General features: G+C 31.0%; 1 protein-coding gene across 3 annotated transcripts in view; it reads right to left on the bottom strand.

Moving 5' to 3' along the window:
- The window catches only part of Cdc27 (cell division cycle protein 27), a 67,018-nt gene that overhangs the window by 10,819 nt on the left and 35,773 nt on the right, over nt 1–20,426 (bottom strand). For all 3 annotated transcript variants that reach the window (XR_012756866.1, XM_075369518.1, XM_075369519.1), the window contains exons 10-13: nt 18,356–18,581; nt 10,469–10,596; nt 8,244–8,361; nt 2,907–3,110 (exon numbers count right to left, since the gene is read on the bottom strand). Coding sequence is in view for 2 of the 3 variants with exons in the window: in XM_075369518.1 (XP_075225633.1) it covers nt 2,907–3,110; nt 8,244–8,361; nt 10,469–10,596; nt 18,356–18,581 (676 nt within the window). In the remaining variant the exon portion in view is untranslated. The remainder of the gene's footprint in view (nt 1–2,906; nt 3,111–8,243; nt 8,362–10,468; nt 10,597–18,355; nt 18,582–20,426) is intronic.

Raw genomic sequence — 20,426 nt, 5'->3', positions numbered from 1 at the left:
ATGCCTTCAGAGCTTTTTCTATCAACTACTTTCTTTTCTTTTTCCTGTTTAGCCTCCAGTAACTACCGTTTAGATAATACTTCAGAGGATGAATGAGGATGATATGTATGAGTGTAGTCTTGTACGTTCTCAGTTCGACTATTCCTGAGATGCATGGTTAATTAAAACCCAACCACCAAAGAACACCGGTATCCACGATGTAGTATTCAAATCCGTGTAAAAATACCTGGCTTTACTAGGACTTGAATGCTGGAACTCTCGACTTCCAAATCAGCTGATTTGGGAAGACGCGTTCACCACTAGACCAACCCGGTGGGTTTTTCTATCAACTACTGGAAGAGAACACAACATTACACCAAAGATGAGTGAGGACTTATCAGTTCTACTCAATAAAAAAATGGCAGGAGCACTAAGTTATATTAGTTACGTTTGTTATCAAAAAGTGCAAGATTTATTTATAACTTCCATTAGCAGGAGTAAAATAAGGTAAAAGTAAATTGAACAACTTAATATATTTGAACTGTTTATTCATTCTGTAACTGACTATTTATCATTTTGTAATTGACTATTAATTATCAATTTATTCATTCTAATGAGTTTAGTTGTAACTTTTATAATCTGAAAAAATACATAACAGTATTTTTGGATGCATTGTTTAAAGTTGGAAGGAATGGCGTTTTTAGCGGTTTTGTTGGGTTCATTACTTGTCAACCACTATAAGTAAAAAAATAAATTTTATATGGTTTTTAAGTATATAAAAAAGTTACTTGTATGTGCTGTAAACATTTCAGATTTTTTCCACCTGTCCCACATGTGGTGTTTGGGCCCCTAAAATGAGACAGTTTCAAAATCTTACGATTTGGTAGCTATTTTTTTTAATGAAGGACAGTCTGTAACAGTCTAATTTTTTTTATTACTACTAGTACCTAAGAGTTTTAAAAGGTAAACAACAGGCCTGTTACCTTAAGCCCTTCATTTTTAATTTGGGCCAAAAATTTTAAAAAGCAACAGTTTGTAAACATAGCTTCATTAAACATTACAAGATTTGGTTATGTAACAAAATTAATTCTGACAACAATAAGATGAATTTCCATCTTTACTCTTTCCAAAAAGGCCTTTTTGACTTTTTAAGAATGCTACAGCTCATGGAAAAAGTAACAAAAATTGCTGTTTTTACATGTTTGTGAGTTAGAAAATGGTCTATTATTAAAGAAATTTTTTTTTTTAAATATAAAGAAGTATTTTTTGGCCACTACAAGATGTGCAATTATACCAAATATCATAAAAATCAGAAAGTGATGCACTGATCATTGTTGAATTAAAATGGAATATCCCAAGTAAGTGAACTATGTGCAGTTTATTCATAATGTAAGCATTTCATTGGACATTTAATTAAGATATGCATGCAATTTACATTTTTAAAACTAAGATTTTAAAATTATGTTTTCCCCGTTAATGCATAATTGATGTATGTAAGCCTTACATATATAAGCCAAATTTTCTGACTGAGAAGTTCAGTTGTACCTTATATTGTACACATACGATAAAGTATTATAGGTTTTGTGAAATCATAAAATGTGTTAAAATTAGAAATACTGAAAACCTATTTATATACACTATTTTCTCTAATATAACGATTCTTTCCAAAATTTCAATAACTGGAATTTGTCATTAATAATGTGTTTGTTACAATAGTCCTAGCAAAATAGTGTGTTCAGAATATCACAGTCACAAAACATTCAATTAAAACCACCAAAAATAATTTATGCTCATAATAAATCAAGAAAACATTAATAGCAAAACACTTAATTAAATTCTTTAAGAGAATAATAATAGCTCAGAGATTTTCATATCTCACAGAAGGCAAATTCTTTAATCTCTCATGAATATTGTAAACAAATAAATTATTACTTGTTAATAATATTCAAATCCAGTAAACAATCTCAAATAGAATGTAACTAAGCATTAGTAACAAATACCATAATCTTCAACAAATGACTGAATACATAACAGATAACAATAAAACACTATCTGTAATGTCTAATCTTGAGCCTGGAAAAAATCAAATTCATGTAGTTACAAACAGTCATCAACCAATATAAAAATTAAAACTTGAGTCCTTTAATAATGTTCAAGTATATAATAAATCACATATTTTACAAATTATCTAAAAATAAATATTAATGTAAAAGTAATATAGTCATTAGTTTTATAATTTTTTAATCACATATAAAACCAATGGCACTTGTAAAATACACAAATCCTAAATTACATAAATCATATATAATCATAAAGAAAAATTTAAACAAAAGAAGATTAATAACTACAAGCTACATTATAATCAATTAGAAAATCAGTAACTTGATTCTACATAAATAATAATAACAGAACTGTTTAAGTTTCTATAGTACTGCCATAAATCAACAGGTTTACTATTTATTTATGTATGCAGAAAACAAACAAAAAAAATACTTTCCTATTATTTTAATATTTTACATATGAAAATGAACAAAACAGGTATGTAGAATTCAGAAGTGAAGTGCCGGTGCACTTTTTTATTGCATCCTGTTTACATAATTGTTACACCCTAGATTATGTATAATAAGTTGAAGATTAGAATTTACCTTTACATGCTGATTAATTCTAAATTGTTATTAAGTCTAAACTGCTTTTATAATGCGTATGATTTGTTGCTGATTTGCCAGCAATATGATTAATACATGAATTTAAATTATAGAAACATTAAGTTTTTTAATATTAAATAAATAATAATAATAATAATAATGATGATGTTTTCAATCAGATTTATTTATCAACTATTAGTTATAGTTATACAGGTAGCCTTAATTCATTTATCAACTTAATCTTGTTGCTAGAATGCATTTCAATAAAATATTATAACATACCTTTCCTGTAAGGTAATAGACTAGAGATTCTTTGGGGATAATAGTCTTTAATTGTTCTAATTCATTCAGAGCCTCCGCATGCCTACCAGCTGCAAAATAAATAGACGCTCGATGGAACTTGCATAATGCATTTTTCGGATCCTTTTCTATAGCCATATTTAATGTTTGTAATGCTTGATCAGTCTTTTGTAATGCATTCTGAACCTGTTCAAAGGAAATAAAAGAAAAACTCAAAAAAGTGTAAGTAAAAAAGTCAATTTTAATAAGTTTAACGACACTAATTTTATTTTAAGGAAGAAAACCAAAATAAGTTATTGGAAAACACAAAATAAGAATATTCATTACAGGTCTATTAAAGAAACAGAGGAAAAAACACAAAAGTTCTTTGAAATATTTAACAAGAAAAGAAAGTCAAACATTAATCAAAGGTTGTACAGGAAAACTAATAAAAATAATATAATCTATTGGCTCAGTCTCATCTTTAATTGGAAGGAATGCAATTGTGTCAATACTACAAAGTTAAAAATAACATACGTATTACATTTTACTAGATCCCTATGCTGTGTTAGCTACTATTAACAGACTGAAATACACAGATATTTATACACCCTAATCAGAAGTTGATAGTTTTTCCCGAATGAATAGTACTATTACACAATATGTTACGCATTAGTTTAATTCAACAGTTTCCTTTACACTGGAAATATTCAGCCTGGGCTCTGGCAGAATAAAGATTCCAGTATTTACAGTGCAAAAATGGAAAACTAAATCTTCAAATAACATTATCCATAAAAATTTAATACAAACAATAAATAAGCATGAATATATTGCAAATGAACAAAGCAGAACTAATTTAACTGAAGCAGGAATGTAAATGGCTCCTGCAAAATTTAAAGACAATATAACAAAAAGAAACTTTATTTTGTTAAGTCAATAACAGATATTTTTTCATCTGTCATTTGACTGGTTTGATGCAACTCTTCAAGATTCCCTACCTAGTGCCAGTTGTTTCATTTCAGTATACCCTCTACATCCTACATCCCTAACAGTTTGTTTTACATATTCCAGATGTTGCCTGCCTGCACAATTTTTCCAATCTACTTGTCCCTCCAACTAACAAAGCGACTATTCCAGGATACCTTAATATATGGCCTGCAAGTCTGTCTCTTCTTTAAACTATACTTTTCCAAATGCTTCTTTCTTCATCAATCTGCCGCAACACCTCTTCATTTGTCATTTATCCACCCATCTGATTTTTAACATTTTCCTATAGCACCTCATTTCCAAACCTTCTAATCTTTTCTACTCAGGTACTCCAATTGTCCAAGTTTCACTTCCATATAAAGCTATGCTCCAAATATATACTTTCACAAATGTTTTTGACGTTTTAATTAATTTTTGATATAAGCAAATTATACTTCTGACCGAAACCTCATTTCGCCTATGCTATTCAGCACTTTATATGAATCCTGTTTCGTCCATCTACAGTAATTCTACTTCCCAAATAACAAAATTCTTCTACCTCCATAATCTTTTCACTTCCTATTTTTATATTCTGTGGTCCATCTACATTATTCCTACATTTTAAAATAGATTTTAAAAATATTTAAATTTTTTATATACTAGATTTAACATCAATCCTAATTCCTAGTTTAAATCTCCATCAGAATGTTACACAATGTAAAAAAAACAAGAAAGTGATGAATTTATTATTACTTAACATATAGATTAAACAATCACCAGTTAGCAAGAGAAATCCATGTATAAACCGTTGCAAAAATACAGCCGACAAAGGATGTCTTCGTGGCATCTAACTCTTACCTAAGCAACATAATCTCTCTTGAGAAGTAGAAGACAGAAGGCAATGGCCAAACAGTCAACCGAACAGATTTTCACTATACTTTAAAACTGTTTAATAGGAACTGACACTACTTAAAAGTAAGCCGAGAGCAGGCTTCTTTGGCAGCTGTATCAGATCATTCACCGCCCAAAATTCTTAGTGACCAGGAGGAATCAGCAGAAATTAACAAACTTAAGCAATTACCAAGAATTAAATTAACATAAACAAAATCATTGGATTAAAAGTAAATATGTCACATTAGCTAATCACAGCACATAAAAATGTAGAAAAATTAATCTTCAATGAGATACAACACCATGGAGGAATTAAACTGAAGTAGAAATGATATTAAGGTTCTGTGAGTTAGACCACATAAAAAAAGTTTTCCAAACAATCATAAATTCATATATACTTCACTGAATATCCTGTTAGTACAATAACTATAACACTGAATATCAGTACAAATAATGAGCTTTCTCTCATAAAGGTAAGAATTTCAGTTAGTGAAATTTATTTTATTTCATCACTCCTGATGGCATTTGTGTAACTTGTGTTACTATCTGATTTCTTGCATGAACTTGATAATCCTTGAATAGAAGTGAAGCAAATTTCTACAACACATTTGCAATGAAGCAAATTTCTACATACATCATGCAATTATACAAATTCTCAATCTTTCTAGTTAATACCTGTATTAAATTATTTCCATATTCATGTCATATAATAACATAATGTAACACCATGAAAATTAGTCAGCAAGACAACAACCACATAGAGGAACACACATATATGTATTATGTATTACTACTACTACTACTACTACTACTACTACTACTACTACTATAGTATCTTATTTTCAATATTTTTTCATCTTAATCACACAAGCCTTCAATTTTTGGTTGTGGAATGTTTTTTAACTTTTGATAATTGATTATTATGTACTTTTTAGCATTGAATCCGAAAATAACCTTCATTTTTTTCCATCACGTCAGGAATTTTCGCAAATTTCTAAATTTGTAAAAAGTTGAAAAATTGAGAAAATGTGATATTATAAAATAGACATAAAACGTTTTTTTTATAATAAATTAATATATTCACTTTTTTGACTTAAACTATGCATTCTTTAGCTAAACAGTTGAGTGGTCTGAAGAGGATGGCAGGGGGAAGTCGGGTTGAAGATGACGAGACGATGGGAGAGTTGGTTCTCCATTGTTAAGTGAATACATGGAGTTGACAGCTTGGCCAATAGGTTGTGACAAGACTTAACAAGATGTAACAAGTTTATTGGCAGCTATATGTGTCATTCATGCACCGTGTACTACTATCAGTAATGTTTCAACCATCTGTGTGTATAAATCAAGTCCTCCATGATCAAAACCTGCTTTTGTTGGTGGAAAATATATTCTCAGGCCATAAATCAAACTTTACATTTTCAAAATGGTTTCAAGAAGCTACAAAAATTCTGCAAATGCTTTTTGTTACATTTCCTGTGACTGGTAGAAAGGCAAAAAATAAATCTAACAAATTTCATTCGCAAGTGTACCTTACATATTTCGGAGTGAAAACAGGAGATCAAGACAAAACTTGGGCACTCCGTTATGTTTGCTACACATGTGTTGAAGGACATAAACAATAATCAAAAGGTGAACAAGAACCGTTCAGATTTGGAGTTCCAATGGTGTGGTGAGAGCCACGAAACCACACCAATGATTGTTACTTTTGTTCGAATGGTGTTCAAGGTTTCAATTTGAAGAATAAAAAAAGAATCAACTACCCAAATCTGCCATCCACTTTATGCCTGCTTTCTCATGGTCCAGACATACTAGTGCCAATTCCACCAGAAACTTTACCTGAAATAGACAGTTCCACAAGTGACTTAAATGAAGATAACCCTGAGGAGTACAAACCCGGAGGTAGCTGTGCACCAGAGCTTTATTCACAGTGTGAACTAAACAATTTGGTTCAAGACTTACATCTAACCAAAGAAAATTCAGAACTACTTGGTTCAAAACTTAAAGAGAAAAACCTGCTAGCGCAGCTCATTATCCTCATTCAGGTAGAGAAAAAAGTTTCTTCCATATTTTTCAGAAGTAGAATTGGTCTTCTGCACTGATATACATGGACTTTTGACTCAATTTAACTTTTCATATAAAAATACCAATTGGAGACTGTTCATAGATTCATTCAAAAGAAGCCTCAAAGTTGTCCTTCTTCACAATGGGAATATGTATTCGTTCATACCCACCAGACATTCTGTCGATTTAAAAGAGGGTTACAATAATTTGGAATTCGTTCTCGATAAAATTAAATATAACAATCATAGCTGGATTACATGCAGCAATCTCAAAATAATATTAATGCTCCTAGGACAGCAAGGACAATATACAAAGTTTCCTTGTTTTTTGAAGCAATTTGTCAAAGCCTTACCAAACAAAGATAAATGTTTTAAATATATCTGTGGCAAATCTCCAGTCTTATCAACTGCCAAACTAGAAGAGGGTGTTCTTTACTAGTCGAGACATTAGAAAACTTCTCAAAGATGGTTATTTTGAGAAACAAATGGGAGTTTCAGAAAAAGAAGCCTGGGGAGCCTTTAAAGACATAGTAACCAAGTTTCTGGGCAATAAGAAGGATCCAAACTTCAAATCAATCATTAAGAATATGCTGCAGAAGTACAAAAATGTAGGCTGTTCCAAACTTGAAGGTTCACTTCCTAAATTTAAACGTGGACTATTTTCCTCGAAATCTGGGTGTCGTTAGAGAAGAGATGGGCAAGAGAATTCATCAGGAAAGAAATGAAAAGGTAGTATCAAGGAGAATGGACTTCTATGATGATGGCAGACTACTGCTGGATTTTACACTGAGATAAATTCTATAGAGAACATAGAAGGAAAAGTGCGAAGCAGAGTATAAGCCATCCAAAGAAACTTCAACACATAGAATATAATTGTAAGTATTTTACATATTTCATCATTAAGGGTGAGTGAAGAGGAGGAGTGGTTCTGAAAGTTAAAAGTGGCATTAATATCCCAGATAACACAAATTACAGTCGATAATAAAAAAAATATTCGCTATGTTGAATTCAGTAATGGAGTAGTAATATTTCTATCTTCCATCCACAAGGTTGTGAGTTCAAATTCTAATAAGATGTAATACTTTTCTCATTGTAATTTTTTTATGTAAACATTTTTTATTTAATTATTCATTAAAACTAAAAAATATAAAGAAATGTTAGCCCCTCTCATTCTCACTCGCTCTCTTCCTCCACTAAACTGCTGACAACTTCCCTTAGAGAAACCACTAATATATCAACTTCCTAGCTGAGTCATGATGGTAACTGAAACAATTCCCATACCACCTGTATGATCAAGAATGAAAAGCTAAGCCAGGAAGAGAGCAGCAATCAAATCACAGAGGAACTTTGAGCACTAAGTAGATCAGGTTAGCTTAACATCTTGTCCAAGACTATAAATATTAATAAATTGATTGACACTTACCACTCCTATATGACACATTAGTACTGAACTATGTGGATTAATTTGTAGTGCACGCTTAAAATGTATTTCAGCTAGCTGAAATCTTTCCTGTTTTGAATATATTGTGCCTATGCCGTACCTGTAACAAAATAAGGTAAACATGAAAAATCAAATAATATATTAATCATAAAAAACAATTATACACTAAGAATTTAACATTTTACATATAAACCTGTATACTCACAACATGTGTATATGTGCCCACATGTGTGTATGCACATTTCAGTTATCTTCTACTACAGAGTACTTTAAAACAAACAAAAGGAATTTATGATATAAGTGTCGCATATGAATTCTTAACAGTAATTGCAAGATTACAAACTATTATTTAATATAAATTACATTTTAGGTCACAAGCTCACCAAAAAAGTTATAATTTGAATTGTGCACATGCTGTTTGTTATTCTCTGAGTAATTTATATTTTACTATAATAAAAATACAACTCTATGGAAAAGATAACACACACTTTAATAATTGTTTAATAAGTACAGAATACTTAACTATCATTGGCTTGGAATACTTTCACTCTCATGATCTTTGTATAAAACATTTTACACTCCATAAACTTGCACAAATATTTAAGTAAAAATAAATTATATTATACAACAAATCAAAAATCCTATTCAACCAGAGATCTGCCAAAAAACTTAGTCACTGTAAATTTTTTTTTGTCACTGACCAAAATTTTCTAAAAAAATGTTGAGGTTTCTTCCATTCTCTCAGTAATCAAATAAACCACACGATTTGATATGTATAGCATATGAATTTTGAACCAAATTATATACTTCAACATCATGACTTGCTATACCAATATACAAAACTTTGTTTAAAATCCCAGCTTCTCTCAGTTCACACTTGCCATGCAGTAAAATCAAAATATGTGAATATGAAAATTTTTGTACATAAAATATATATATAAAAATTATAGCTTCATTTTTGTAAATGAAATAAAAAACATGGATGACAACCTATAAAGGTCATACTGCAAATTGAGGGGAACAAATCAGAATTAATTAGGCAACAGTAATCAGGTAAAAAGCCAAAGGTTATTTGGGATTAATTAAACATTTTGGGAATGACAAACACCTTAAGGCAAACTTAGATTACTTAATAATAAGCTAAGCTCTGATTGCTACTTAGCTTAGTAAGCTAGATTGCTTACTTAGTAAGCTAAGTAGCAATCAGAGTTTTTGTTTTGTCTTATATTATTGGTAACATACAATACTAAACTATTGGGAATGTAATAGCTACTATTTTGTTGGTAAATATGGTAAACCTTATCTTTTTTGTAATTTTTACATGCAGTGGATATATATATATATTTGTTCTTTATCACTGTAAATATGCTTTTACTTTTAATCAAAAGTTCATTGACATCTGGGTGAAAAGCAGCTATATTATTTATTTCATTTTCAAAAATGTAGCTATAATAACCACCAAAAAAACACAGGTATCCACGATCTAGTATTCAAATCTGTATAAAAGTAACTGCCTTTACTAGGACTTGAACGCTGGAACTCCAAATCAAGTGATTTGGGAAGACACGTTTGCCACTAGACCAACCCGGCGGGTTAACATTGAAGTCAAAATTGAAACACCAAAAACAACTAATGGAATAACACTCAAGATAATCATTTATGTATGATGCAATAATACATAATATTCACATTTAAAGTGTGCACTAACATTTGATTACTATAGGATTCAACTTAAACTAAACAGAATACAGACAATTTTTGTAATCATTAGGATAAACAGTATAAATCTATACTTATATATGTTAAATTTAATACTATTCTGAGAAAACCAGAAAGAGATGAAAATTTCAAATTCATAAATGAAAGGAAACGTGCTCTTGATTAATTTTATTAGCTGGTACTAATAACCAATTCAATATTCCAAGGCAGTTAATCACAGATCAAATACAATTATTTTAATTCACTGTAACATTAATAAAGACAAAAAACACAAATTAAACTATCAATGTATTAAGAAATCCCTTACAGTAAGAATAGGCCAGAACTATATAAGAAATAACTCATCCCCACCTTTTGCATAGAAAAGTTAAGATATTCAATAGAATCCTACATTACACAGTAACATAAGAGGTATTGCTGAACAACCTCACAACTAAAAACATTACCAAACACAACATACTGTCAGGTTTTTTTGAAAACATACATACCATGCATTGTAATGTCTAGGATATATCCTAAGAGCATTACGAAAACAGCTCATTGCTTTTTCTAACTCTTCAGTGACTACATATTCATGACCGAGGAGTGTATAAGCATATGCAAAATTTGCATCAACCTAGAAAACAAAAAAAAATAATAATTAAATATCAACACACATTCCTCTAACAATTTTTAGAAAATAACTTTATCTGTCAAACTTGTCAAAAACATAACTGTACAAAATGCAAATTAAATTCAATTTTTGCTAAATTATAACACACTAGCATCCTCCTCATGGCTTCACCCATGTCTTATACGTATCGAATTTTAAAAACTGGAAATAGTTTTTTAATTATGGCCTGTTTCTCTGAGTTATAGCTATTCATAAGTTATCAGATAAAGTAAATTAATTTGGATGATTAACAACTTTTCAGTAAAATAAAATCTCATAAAACATTATAAAATAAGAGAACTATAAAACTTCTAGGTAAATTATATTTCTTGTTTTTTTCACTCATTGGTATCAAGATTATTTGGTTGTTAAGATTTCCAGTTCTGGAAAATCGTACATCTGGCCATGGGAGAAATATTCTGAACATCCATTCCAACGGGATTGAAAGAATACCCTTACAACTTGTTCATAATAACAACAAAAGAAACTCTGATGAGGAATTTTAGATGTTTCAATTGATATGGTACAGCTGTAGAGACCTTAGGGATTCAAGGAATAAATGCAATTTCCCTTGTAGCTAGCCCAGAAAGAATTATAGCTTCAATGATATTGCTACGCACAACTCTGATCTATAGTCTGGTAAAATTACACAGATTGGAAGGCTGAAGGTTATGTTACAACATAATTGGAAAACCAACTTTCAATTTAAGTGTACGAGTTATGTGGCAAAATTGTCAAAAACATAACTATACAAAATGCAAATTATATTCAATTTTTACTAAATTATAACACCTTAATCATACTTAAATTTCACAAAATACATAACTTTACTAACATACTAATAATAATATCATAACATCACTAAAGTTAATACTAATATCAAAATTCAATATTCCTCAAACCATTATAACTTTCGTTAATTATGTAAATACAATCATCATTCGCTTTAATTTCATTATAAAAGTAATTTGTTTTCAAATATATTACAATAATAATACAAATTAATATTTTACAGATATAACTAACTGCTAGATGCAGTCTTATCCTCTTGTGTTTTTTGGGGGGTTTTGATATTCTATAACAAGTCTGTTTTTAGGATGATCTGTTGGCTGCAACTTTTGATCAAGGTGAGAAAGTCTTTGGCTAGGGATAACAACTAATGACTGTATTAGGTAATGCCCACTATCCCCCCCCCCAAAAAAAAAATACTCTTACTACAAAATATATTAACAAATTATGGGCTTTTTCAATATTATTTATATTTTATTTAATATGTATGTATTCTTTATGCAATATATATATATATATATATATCGGGTGATATTTTAGGTATGGAAAATAGCTTTATACTGCATATCTGAGAGGTATTTGGAGACAGAAAGAAATAGGGTTCTACTTAGTTAAAAACATCTGCATTATGGTGCATTTTTAAATTCTATTCGCAATCTTGGATCCACAAAACTGAATCAAACTTAATTTTTTTTAAATAGGAAGGACATATGACACATGATTTTGATTTAAAATTTTACAAGTAAAACAATGGTGAAACCTGTTTTTTATTGTCTTCATTATTGAATTATAAGCATTCAAAGTTGCAATGATGGAAAACTCGTGTAAGAATAAAACATGCTGCATGAATCAATGTTAATGTATTCTGCACTAACGCATACAATAACAAACTTTAAACAGTGATATAATATTGATAATATTGAACAATAACTAATAATTAACAACACAACAACAAATTAAACAGCTATATCAACTGATATAATTTACTTCAAATATTCCAGTATTTATTTTAAAATTTTAAATAAATGTTTTTGAACATATTACTACTGAATTTTGAAAGCATACCACTTTACAAAGAATAGCCAAAATGCTTCCCCTCTACAGCTTGGTAGTATGCTGACCTCAAGTAATATCCATTTATAACTTGTTGAATCAAGTCTGGTGGTACACGAGCAGATTTGTCAATTATTCTTCTTTTCGTTTCATTTATGTCTGAAGTTTAGTTTAGTAAGCATTATGTTTTAGGTACTCCCATAAAACATAATCCAGAGGAAATAGATCTGGAGACCTGGAAGCTATTCTATGGCTCCTCTATAACCTATCCAGCATCTTGGAAATTGTTCATTTAAAATTTGCTGTGTCCTAAGATAATGAGGTGGTACCATATCTTGCTGAAAACATGCGTTATTATTCAATTCTTGCCCAAGGTTTTCCCGGATATTTGGTAAAATCCTATCAGCCAACAAGTTGCGGTAAGCATCTTCTGTAAGATTGTGATTTAAAATAAAAAGCCCTACAATATAATGATTAACAATTCCTGCCCAAACATTCACTTTCTGAGGGTGTTGTGTATGAGCTTCCCAACATCCATCTGGGATTATTATTGCTCAAATATTGACAGTTTTGCTTAATCACATGGCCATTTAACATAAAAGTAGCTTCATCAGCAAATATTATTGAATTAGAAAAATTTTCATACATATCTAATCTTAGCATTATATCACAATACTCAACTCGGTGGTCAAAATCATCTTCTGAAAGTTCTTGCACCAAGTGTAGCTTATTATAAAGGGTGAAATTTATTTTTTAAGAATTTTTTTAACTGGAAAATACGTGATGTCATGTTGGACAACAGCTTTCCGAATCGATGAATAAGGTTCTCCAACAAAGGTCTGCATTACATCTGATGACTTAGCAACAGTAATGACAGTCTACCGATGCGAGGACGATTCTTTACAGTACCAGTTTCTTCAAATTTCTGAACTGTCTTGATCACAGTTGATTTACTTATTGGTTCTCTATTTGAAAATCTATTATTAAATAAATCACATACCTCTTGTAAAGACTAAACTTTATCATTATACCTGTATACCATCAAAAGAGTTATTATTTCAGTTTAACTTAAAGAAGACATTGTTATTTGAAGATTTAATATTAATAAACTAAACAAATGAACATGGAGACTAATAATAAAACTTTTACAAAAAAAAAAAAACAGGCCTACAACTTAATTTTTACTAGCACTATCAAATTTTACCATTACAAGTACGTTAAAAAGGTGAAATGAGGAGTTAATAAGTTGCATTGCTCCAACATAATACAACTGCATTGTTTAAATTAACAGCTGATTTATTCAACTAAATTTTTAATACATTTTTAAGTAAATGATTTGTTTCATTTAAGATAAGTAACAAATATCAGCTGATATTAAGACTGGAAGTTAATTTTTATTTAGAATATCAGTTGATATAGCCGTTTAATCTGTTGTGTTAATTGTTAGTTATTGTTTATTATTACCAACATTACACTACTGTTTAAAGTTGTGTGTTTTGTTTTATATTTTTTGAAGGTGTTTTACTGAGTGAAAAATGTTTTCACATTATCATCGCCTGAACATGATATATTTGTTGTAATAAAAAAGATGTATCACATTATATATCTAAATTAAAATAATAAAATTATGACCTCCTTTACTGAAATTGGCATGAATAGCTGCAACAATTAGCAATTTAAATAATTGAATATAAACAGATAACCCTAAGAAATCATAAAACATAAGATAGCAACATTTCAGTATCCCCTAAAATAGTTTGCATGTAGCCTCTAGATAAAACTTGCAACACAATACCTCACAACAGATTCAATTCACTAGGATATGGTGCACTGTTAGTTGGCAGTTGCAATGAGCACAGAGGGGTGCATCAGTTTGCATCAGACATCCATGAGTGAGCCTAGTGTGCCCTATTCGTAAATGGCAGATAATAACCTCTTCTCAACCATTATTTCTGCATGAAGAACTCCACGATGAAACTGTGTGTGTTCTTAATTGGATGAGTTTATTGTTCATGGTACTCTCCCATTCACTTTGTTACTCATCATGAACTATCCTCTTCAAGAGACAGACAAGATCAACAATGAATCAACAGACAAGAACAATGAATCTCACAGACAACAGGGTGTCTGGAGTACACGTCACCTGTAAAGCACTCACGGAATCTGAGCAAACAAGAACATGTTGACATTTTGCACTAATTATATGTAAGGCCTTATTAATGGCAGTTCTGCAACAAAACTTCAGGTGATGCTGGAAAGGCCAAACATGTATCCTTTGTTGCCAACCATGAAACCATAAACAACAGAATTAACATTTCTAGAGCCATCCATATAACACCAGAATTATAGTATTGTAGTACTGTAAAATTCTTTTTGTAAGATAACCGGATTGGTGTTCTTTTAATTATATTGACAAAGCAATAATTAACAATAAAAAGCTGCCAAGGGGGGTAAAAACATGGAGCAACAGTAAGAACAGGAGCTAATTGTATATCTAGAGCTGAGAAAAGGCACTGAGCTCTGATTGTCTAGTACAGCATTAGATCTCGGCTGTTCCTGATATCGATTAACATGCTGGTTCGAGAATACCACATCAAAGACTGGATGAGTTGGTTGCACTTTAATGCGACCAATATAGAATACCATTTGCTTCTGTATATTACATAGAAATGGCTCTCACCACTGTCCACCAGCAGACTTACCATGGGGCTTGAACAAAAAGCACCTGTGGCAAACAGATGAATGAATTATAGACTATAGAGCAGTGACCCATGCCAACAAACAAGCCACGCAGCCGTAGTCTAATCGGGAATAGACTAGAGCTCGGTAGAAGTGTAACGTGCATATACAATCAGTTCCCCAACAAGTATCAGGTAGAACCCTCAGCATGTCTAACATTATTAGATATTTTACCTTCAGCTCCTTCAAAAGAGTTACTCACATTAGTCATTGGTCTAACCACATTCCTAGAAATCCAACCTGTATGCATGCCTGAACTGGTTCACCATGTAAATGCAGTTGAGTCAATATGTTCCCTCAAGCAAGAAAAGCAAATGCTCTTAGGTTTTTCTACGGAAAACATGAATCTAATAGATTTACATCATGATTCTAAGCAAGTTATTGTGTTTTGAAGCAGCCTGTCACCAGTAGCTAAAGCACAGTGCACTTCTTTCATGGTGCACATGAAGCAGCTCCATTTGTGTCTGAGCCTCCATAGCTAGCACCAGTTATTAGTCTCACAGTAGTGTTCTGGACAAGGTTCATTCTATATGCAGTTGTGGAACCGACACTAACTGTCACCTCACTTCCATATTCCGAACTGGTAAAATGTACATTTTATACATTGTTAACACTTCCTGGTTAGCTCCCCATTTCGCAGCAGTTTCTTTTCAGTAGAAGAGTCCTTTTCACTGTTCTTCCCAGCACTGTTCGACATGTGGTTTACACGTGTCGTCGGTCCAGGGTCCCAACTATTTAGAAATGTTGTCAACTTCCAGTGCTTGACCCTTGTAGGACAGACTTATTACCAGTACTTTTGTGGAAAGCTAGAACATTTGGAGTGTAGTTTTTATGATAATAGTCATGGCATTGCATGATGCCCAGATTTCAAGATTCAGCAATGCCTTATTGAGGCATTCTTCTCTTCACGTTACTACTGCAAACCCAGAAGAGGAGATCATCTTTGACAAAATTGACCTCTGTGTTAATAAAATTTAATATTAAATCAATTTAATATTATTCCAGTGTACTAGACAGAAAAATTTAGATGTACACTCATAGTAGTATTCAAAATATAAAAATATTTAATTCAAAATTACATATAATGTTTTAATGTGATATAGAATTTAACATTAACTGAAGATGCAGGATATCACAAAAACTAGTTATTAGAAATTAATAGTCTACTTACTGTGTTTTGGATGTTTATATTTCATATATTAAAAAAAAAAAATATATATATATATATATATATATATTAATATAATTAAGTACGAGAGGATATTTATAAAGAAAAGACCATTTCATTGTAAAAAAAAATGTATTCTGAAAACTATATAAATATTTATTTATTTCTCTTAAAATACATACCTTAAACTACTTCTCTATATAAGTCACACAAATTAAGACATTTATCATAGCGATGATACACCAGCTTCAATATACCCTCGTCATATTCTTCTGCCGCCAGTCCATTTAGCCACTGACTAACAGCATTTTTAAGTTCACTGTCATCTGCAAGATGCTTGTCACTCAAAAATTCTTTCAATTTCCCAAACAAATGGTAATCAGAAGGAGCTAAGTCCGGACTATACAGTGGACGATTGTAAATCTCCCATCCCAAATGTTCTCAGTAAATCACATGTCGGACCCGCAACATGCAGACATGCATTATTGTGCAGCAGGATGATGTCATCGGACAGTCACCCATATCACAGATTTTGAATGGCACGCTATAACTTTTAGAGTTTCACAGTAGTACATAGAGCTTCTGCATTTATAGTCATTCCACATGGCATGAAATCAATCAGCAGTACACTACACTAATCCCAAAAGACTGTGGCCATCAGTCTCCATCCAAATGGCTGTGGCTTGACCTTTGTTGGTCTGGTAGGTGATTGATGATGATTCTATTAACTTAACTACCATTTTCTCTCTTGCGTGTAATACGAAATCCATGTTTCATCACCAGTAACAATTGAATTAAGAAACTCATCATCTTTTTCTGTGTAACACAATAAAAATTTCCAAAGCAGATCCCATTTGGATATTTTTGTGCCGTTCTGTTAAGACTTGCAGCTCCCAACGTGAACAAACCTTTCTGAAGCCTAAATGATTATGAACAATTTGACCAATAACAGCTCTTGAAACATCAGGAAAAAGAAGGATAAGGTCAGAAATCGTGGAGCAACGAACTTTTCTGATTTCATCATTGACACATTTCAACAAGTCCTCAGCAATTATCGAGAGCCTCCCCAAACGTTCTTCATCATGTACATTAATTCTGTTATTTCTAGACCTTTCACACCATTTTCGGACATTTCTTTCATTCACTTAGATTATCACCATACACAGCAACCAACTGTCTACCAATTTCAGCTGGCTTAAAGTTTTGATGGTTTAAAAAATGTATGACTCCACGTATTTCACAGTCAGCAGTAACATCAATTTTCCTATTCATTTTATTATGTAATAACTCACATGTAATCAAAGATACTGCAACACAACAACTTACAGACAACAGTGCGAAGTGTGTACATTACTAGTGTGGCCATGAACGACAAAGGTTCGCCAACCTTAAGGAGAGAATTTTCCCAATGGTCTTTACTTTATTTAGAGATATCCCTCATATATATATTTACAAATATATATATATATATATATATATATATATAGACACAACTTAAATGATTTTGATTTTATAAATTGAAGAAAACAGTGTTCATGACAATGAATACAATTTATTTCATCATGCATTTTCTTCAAATTATCAGATTTCTACTGCCTACTGTCACTCACATGATTAAGACACGGATATAATGCGACACTATTTCAATACTCTTCCAGTGTTTACATAAACATTAGAGTTGCATATGAGTTGTAGCTAAAGATCAGGGAAGAAAACAATTTGAGTAACTGATTACATATAGTCTCTATTATTTGTCTTTTATAATATAAGATTATATATATTTATAATATACATTTATTTTTGTCTGACACAGTAGATGAGACAAAAATTCTAACCGTCACCCATATCAGCAACAGCATTAAATTCTTAGCACTATTTTATTTTTTTTCTTTGCACTTTATAGCATTATATAGTTAACATATTTTAACTTTAAAATTGCACATTCATACAATCAATAAATTATGGAAAGCATACCTGAACAGCTCTATGGAAAAATTTAATAGCAGTATCATGTTCTTTTTGTAAACTAAAACAGTTACCAGCGGCGCACCATGCTACAGGTGAATTCCGATCAAATGCAACTAATTCCTGAGCCAATGCTGATAATTCTGCTTCACGTTGAAGATGCCATAATACAGTACTATAAACTTCCATTAACTGAGTTCTATGAGGCTCCGTTTGTCTTACCTTACTGAATAACCTGTGAAAACAAACTAATTAAAAACATATCTTTATTTTAATCTAAATTAAAATTTACGACAAAAATTAAGAAACCAAATATAAGATATTTCATAATCACTGTTACTACTCTTGAACTTGCATAAAATTAAAGTAATAAGAAAAAACAACAATAGAATGATTTTTTTAACACGTTAAACATACACTTAAATCATTACAATAATATTTTACACCATTGCAATGAATATGCACCACAATTATTGTAGTACACTATGTTAAGCCTACAGTCCCAGGGCAAAATTTGTTCCCTTTGAAACTATAAATCTTCCTACTAAGGATATATACAACTTGTATAAGCTAATTTCTTCCAGATTAAGTTTTGAAGTCCATATTTAAAATTCATTCATTGTGGAAAATGGGATGGCATTCATTACGGGAATCTGATCATTATCTTATTACTGAATAAATTCTGTAACTGATTTAATATTATAATTGAATACTCTCAAATATATTAAAAAATAAAGTGTATCAGAATAACATGGATTACTACCAGCCTCGTTATGGGAAGATTGATAGTTAAAGGCCTGGTCAAACTAGTTTTTTACTTTCATGCAGTGGTGCTTCAGTACTGTTAGCCTAACATTCTGTTGTTGGGTGTTAATTAACAAAAACCTCCTGGGTAGATATGCTACAGAATAGCCACTGCAAGTATAGGTATTATATGAACAACGGATGGGCAGCTGTTCCAAATCAAGAAAGCAGCACTACATATTAAGACTTCTGGTGTATCACACAAATCTAATCAATCAATTAAAAATAAACACAGTTTATTCTATCCAAAGCTGTGGTACAGAATTGTGAAGTACTGAGATACTAGTCGTGCCAACTACAAATATTAACATTGAATTTTTCATCAAATTCCACTTCTGTATAAAAAAAAATATTGTTTCTAAGAGACAAACATTTTTGGGAGAATTAGAACTTCCAAATACGTCTTGTATAAAATTTATATTAAAAATAATGTACAAATTATCACTAAGAAAACCACACAATATAAAAGACAGTTCAAGTAAAAAAAATGAATTACGTATTTGTAATTTATTTACCAAATACAATGAAATTACTTATACAGTATCTCTAAATGTAGTATCCCACCACCACTGATACATTTAATGAAGCACTAAGGAACCTTCTTGATACTAGAAGAGGTCTATAGTTGCATGTTGATTAACTTAAGCAACCTTCTTGTTCAAGTATAGTTTCTACCCTCCTAAAAATTCTTCAAGTGTCAAACAGATGACAGTCTTATAGCATTAAACCTGGATTACATAGAGAATGAGGTAGGTAGAACATCCCATTTGAGTTATCATAGCACTTCCACAGCTAAATGCACCAAAACAAACAAGTAAAACAGTTAAATGGAGGAAACAAACAGGCTGGACAACTCTCATCTTGGAACCAACAGAAGGCTTCCATTGAAAATCACATTTAAAATCACTAAGTTCTGAGATATAATAGTTCTTAGATCTATGAAAAAGTCAAGGTAGAAAAATCCACAGAATCAAAAACAAAAGTTGCCACTTTTCCCAGAAAAATGTGTTACCTCAGCAACATTGAAACAATTTTTTCTTAGCTATTTTTGATGTTAGGATAAAAGTGTACTCATATTTCTCAGATTACACTGAAACATAATTTTTGTTTCCTAACATGCGATACATGATTTTAATCTGTTTTTTGGTGCTGAAACCGAATATGAACTCAGAATCTTTCTATCACCCACCATTTTGGAAAAATTTTTTAATTTTAATTAAAGGATTTTTTTTCAATTTGCCATGTATAGTTAGCATTTTAAGCTCCTATATATTTT

This window comes from Lycorma delicatula, chromosome 6, assembly GCF_047948215.1.
Source record: "Lycorma delicatula isolate Av1 chromosome 6, ASM4794821v1, whole genome shotgun sequence".
Taxonomy (NCBI): domain Eukaryota; kingdom Metazoa; phylum Arthropoda; class Insecta; order Hemiptera; family Fulgoridae; genus Lycorma; species Lycorma delicatula.
The sequence above is the reverse complement of the archived record's forward strand: the minus strand, read 5'-3'. Positions and strand labels throughout refer to the sequence as shown.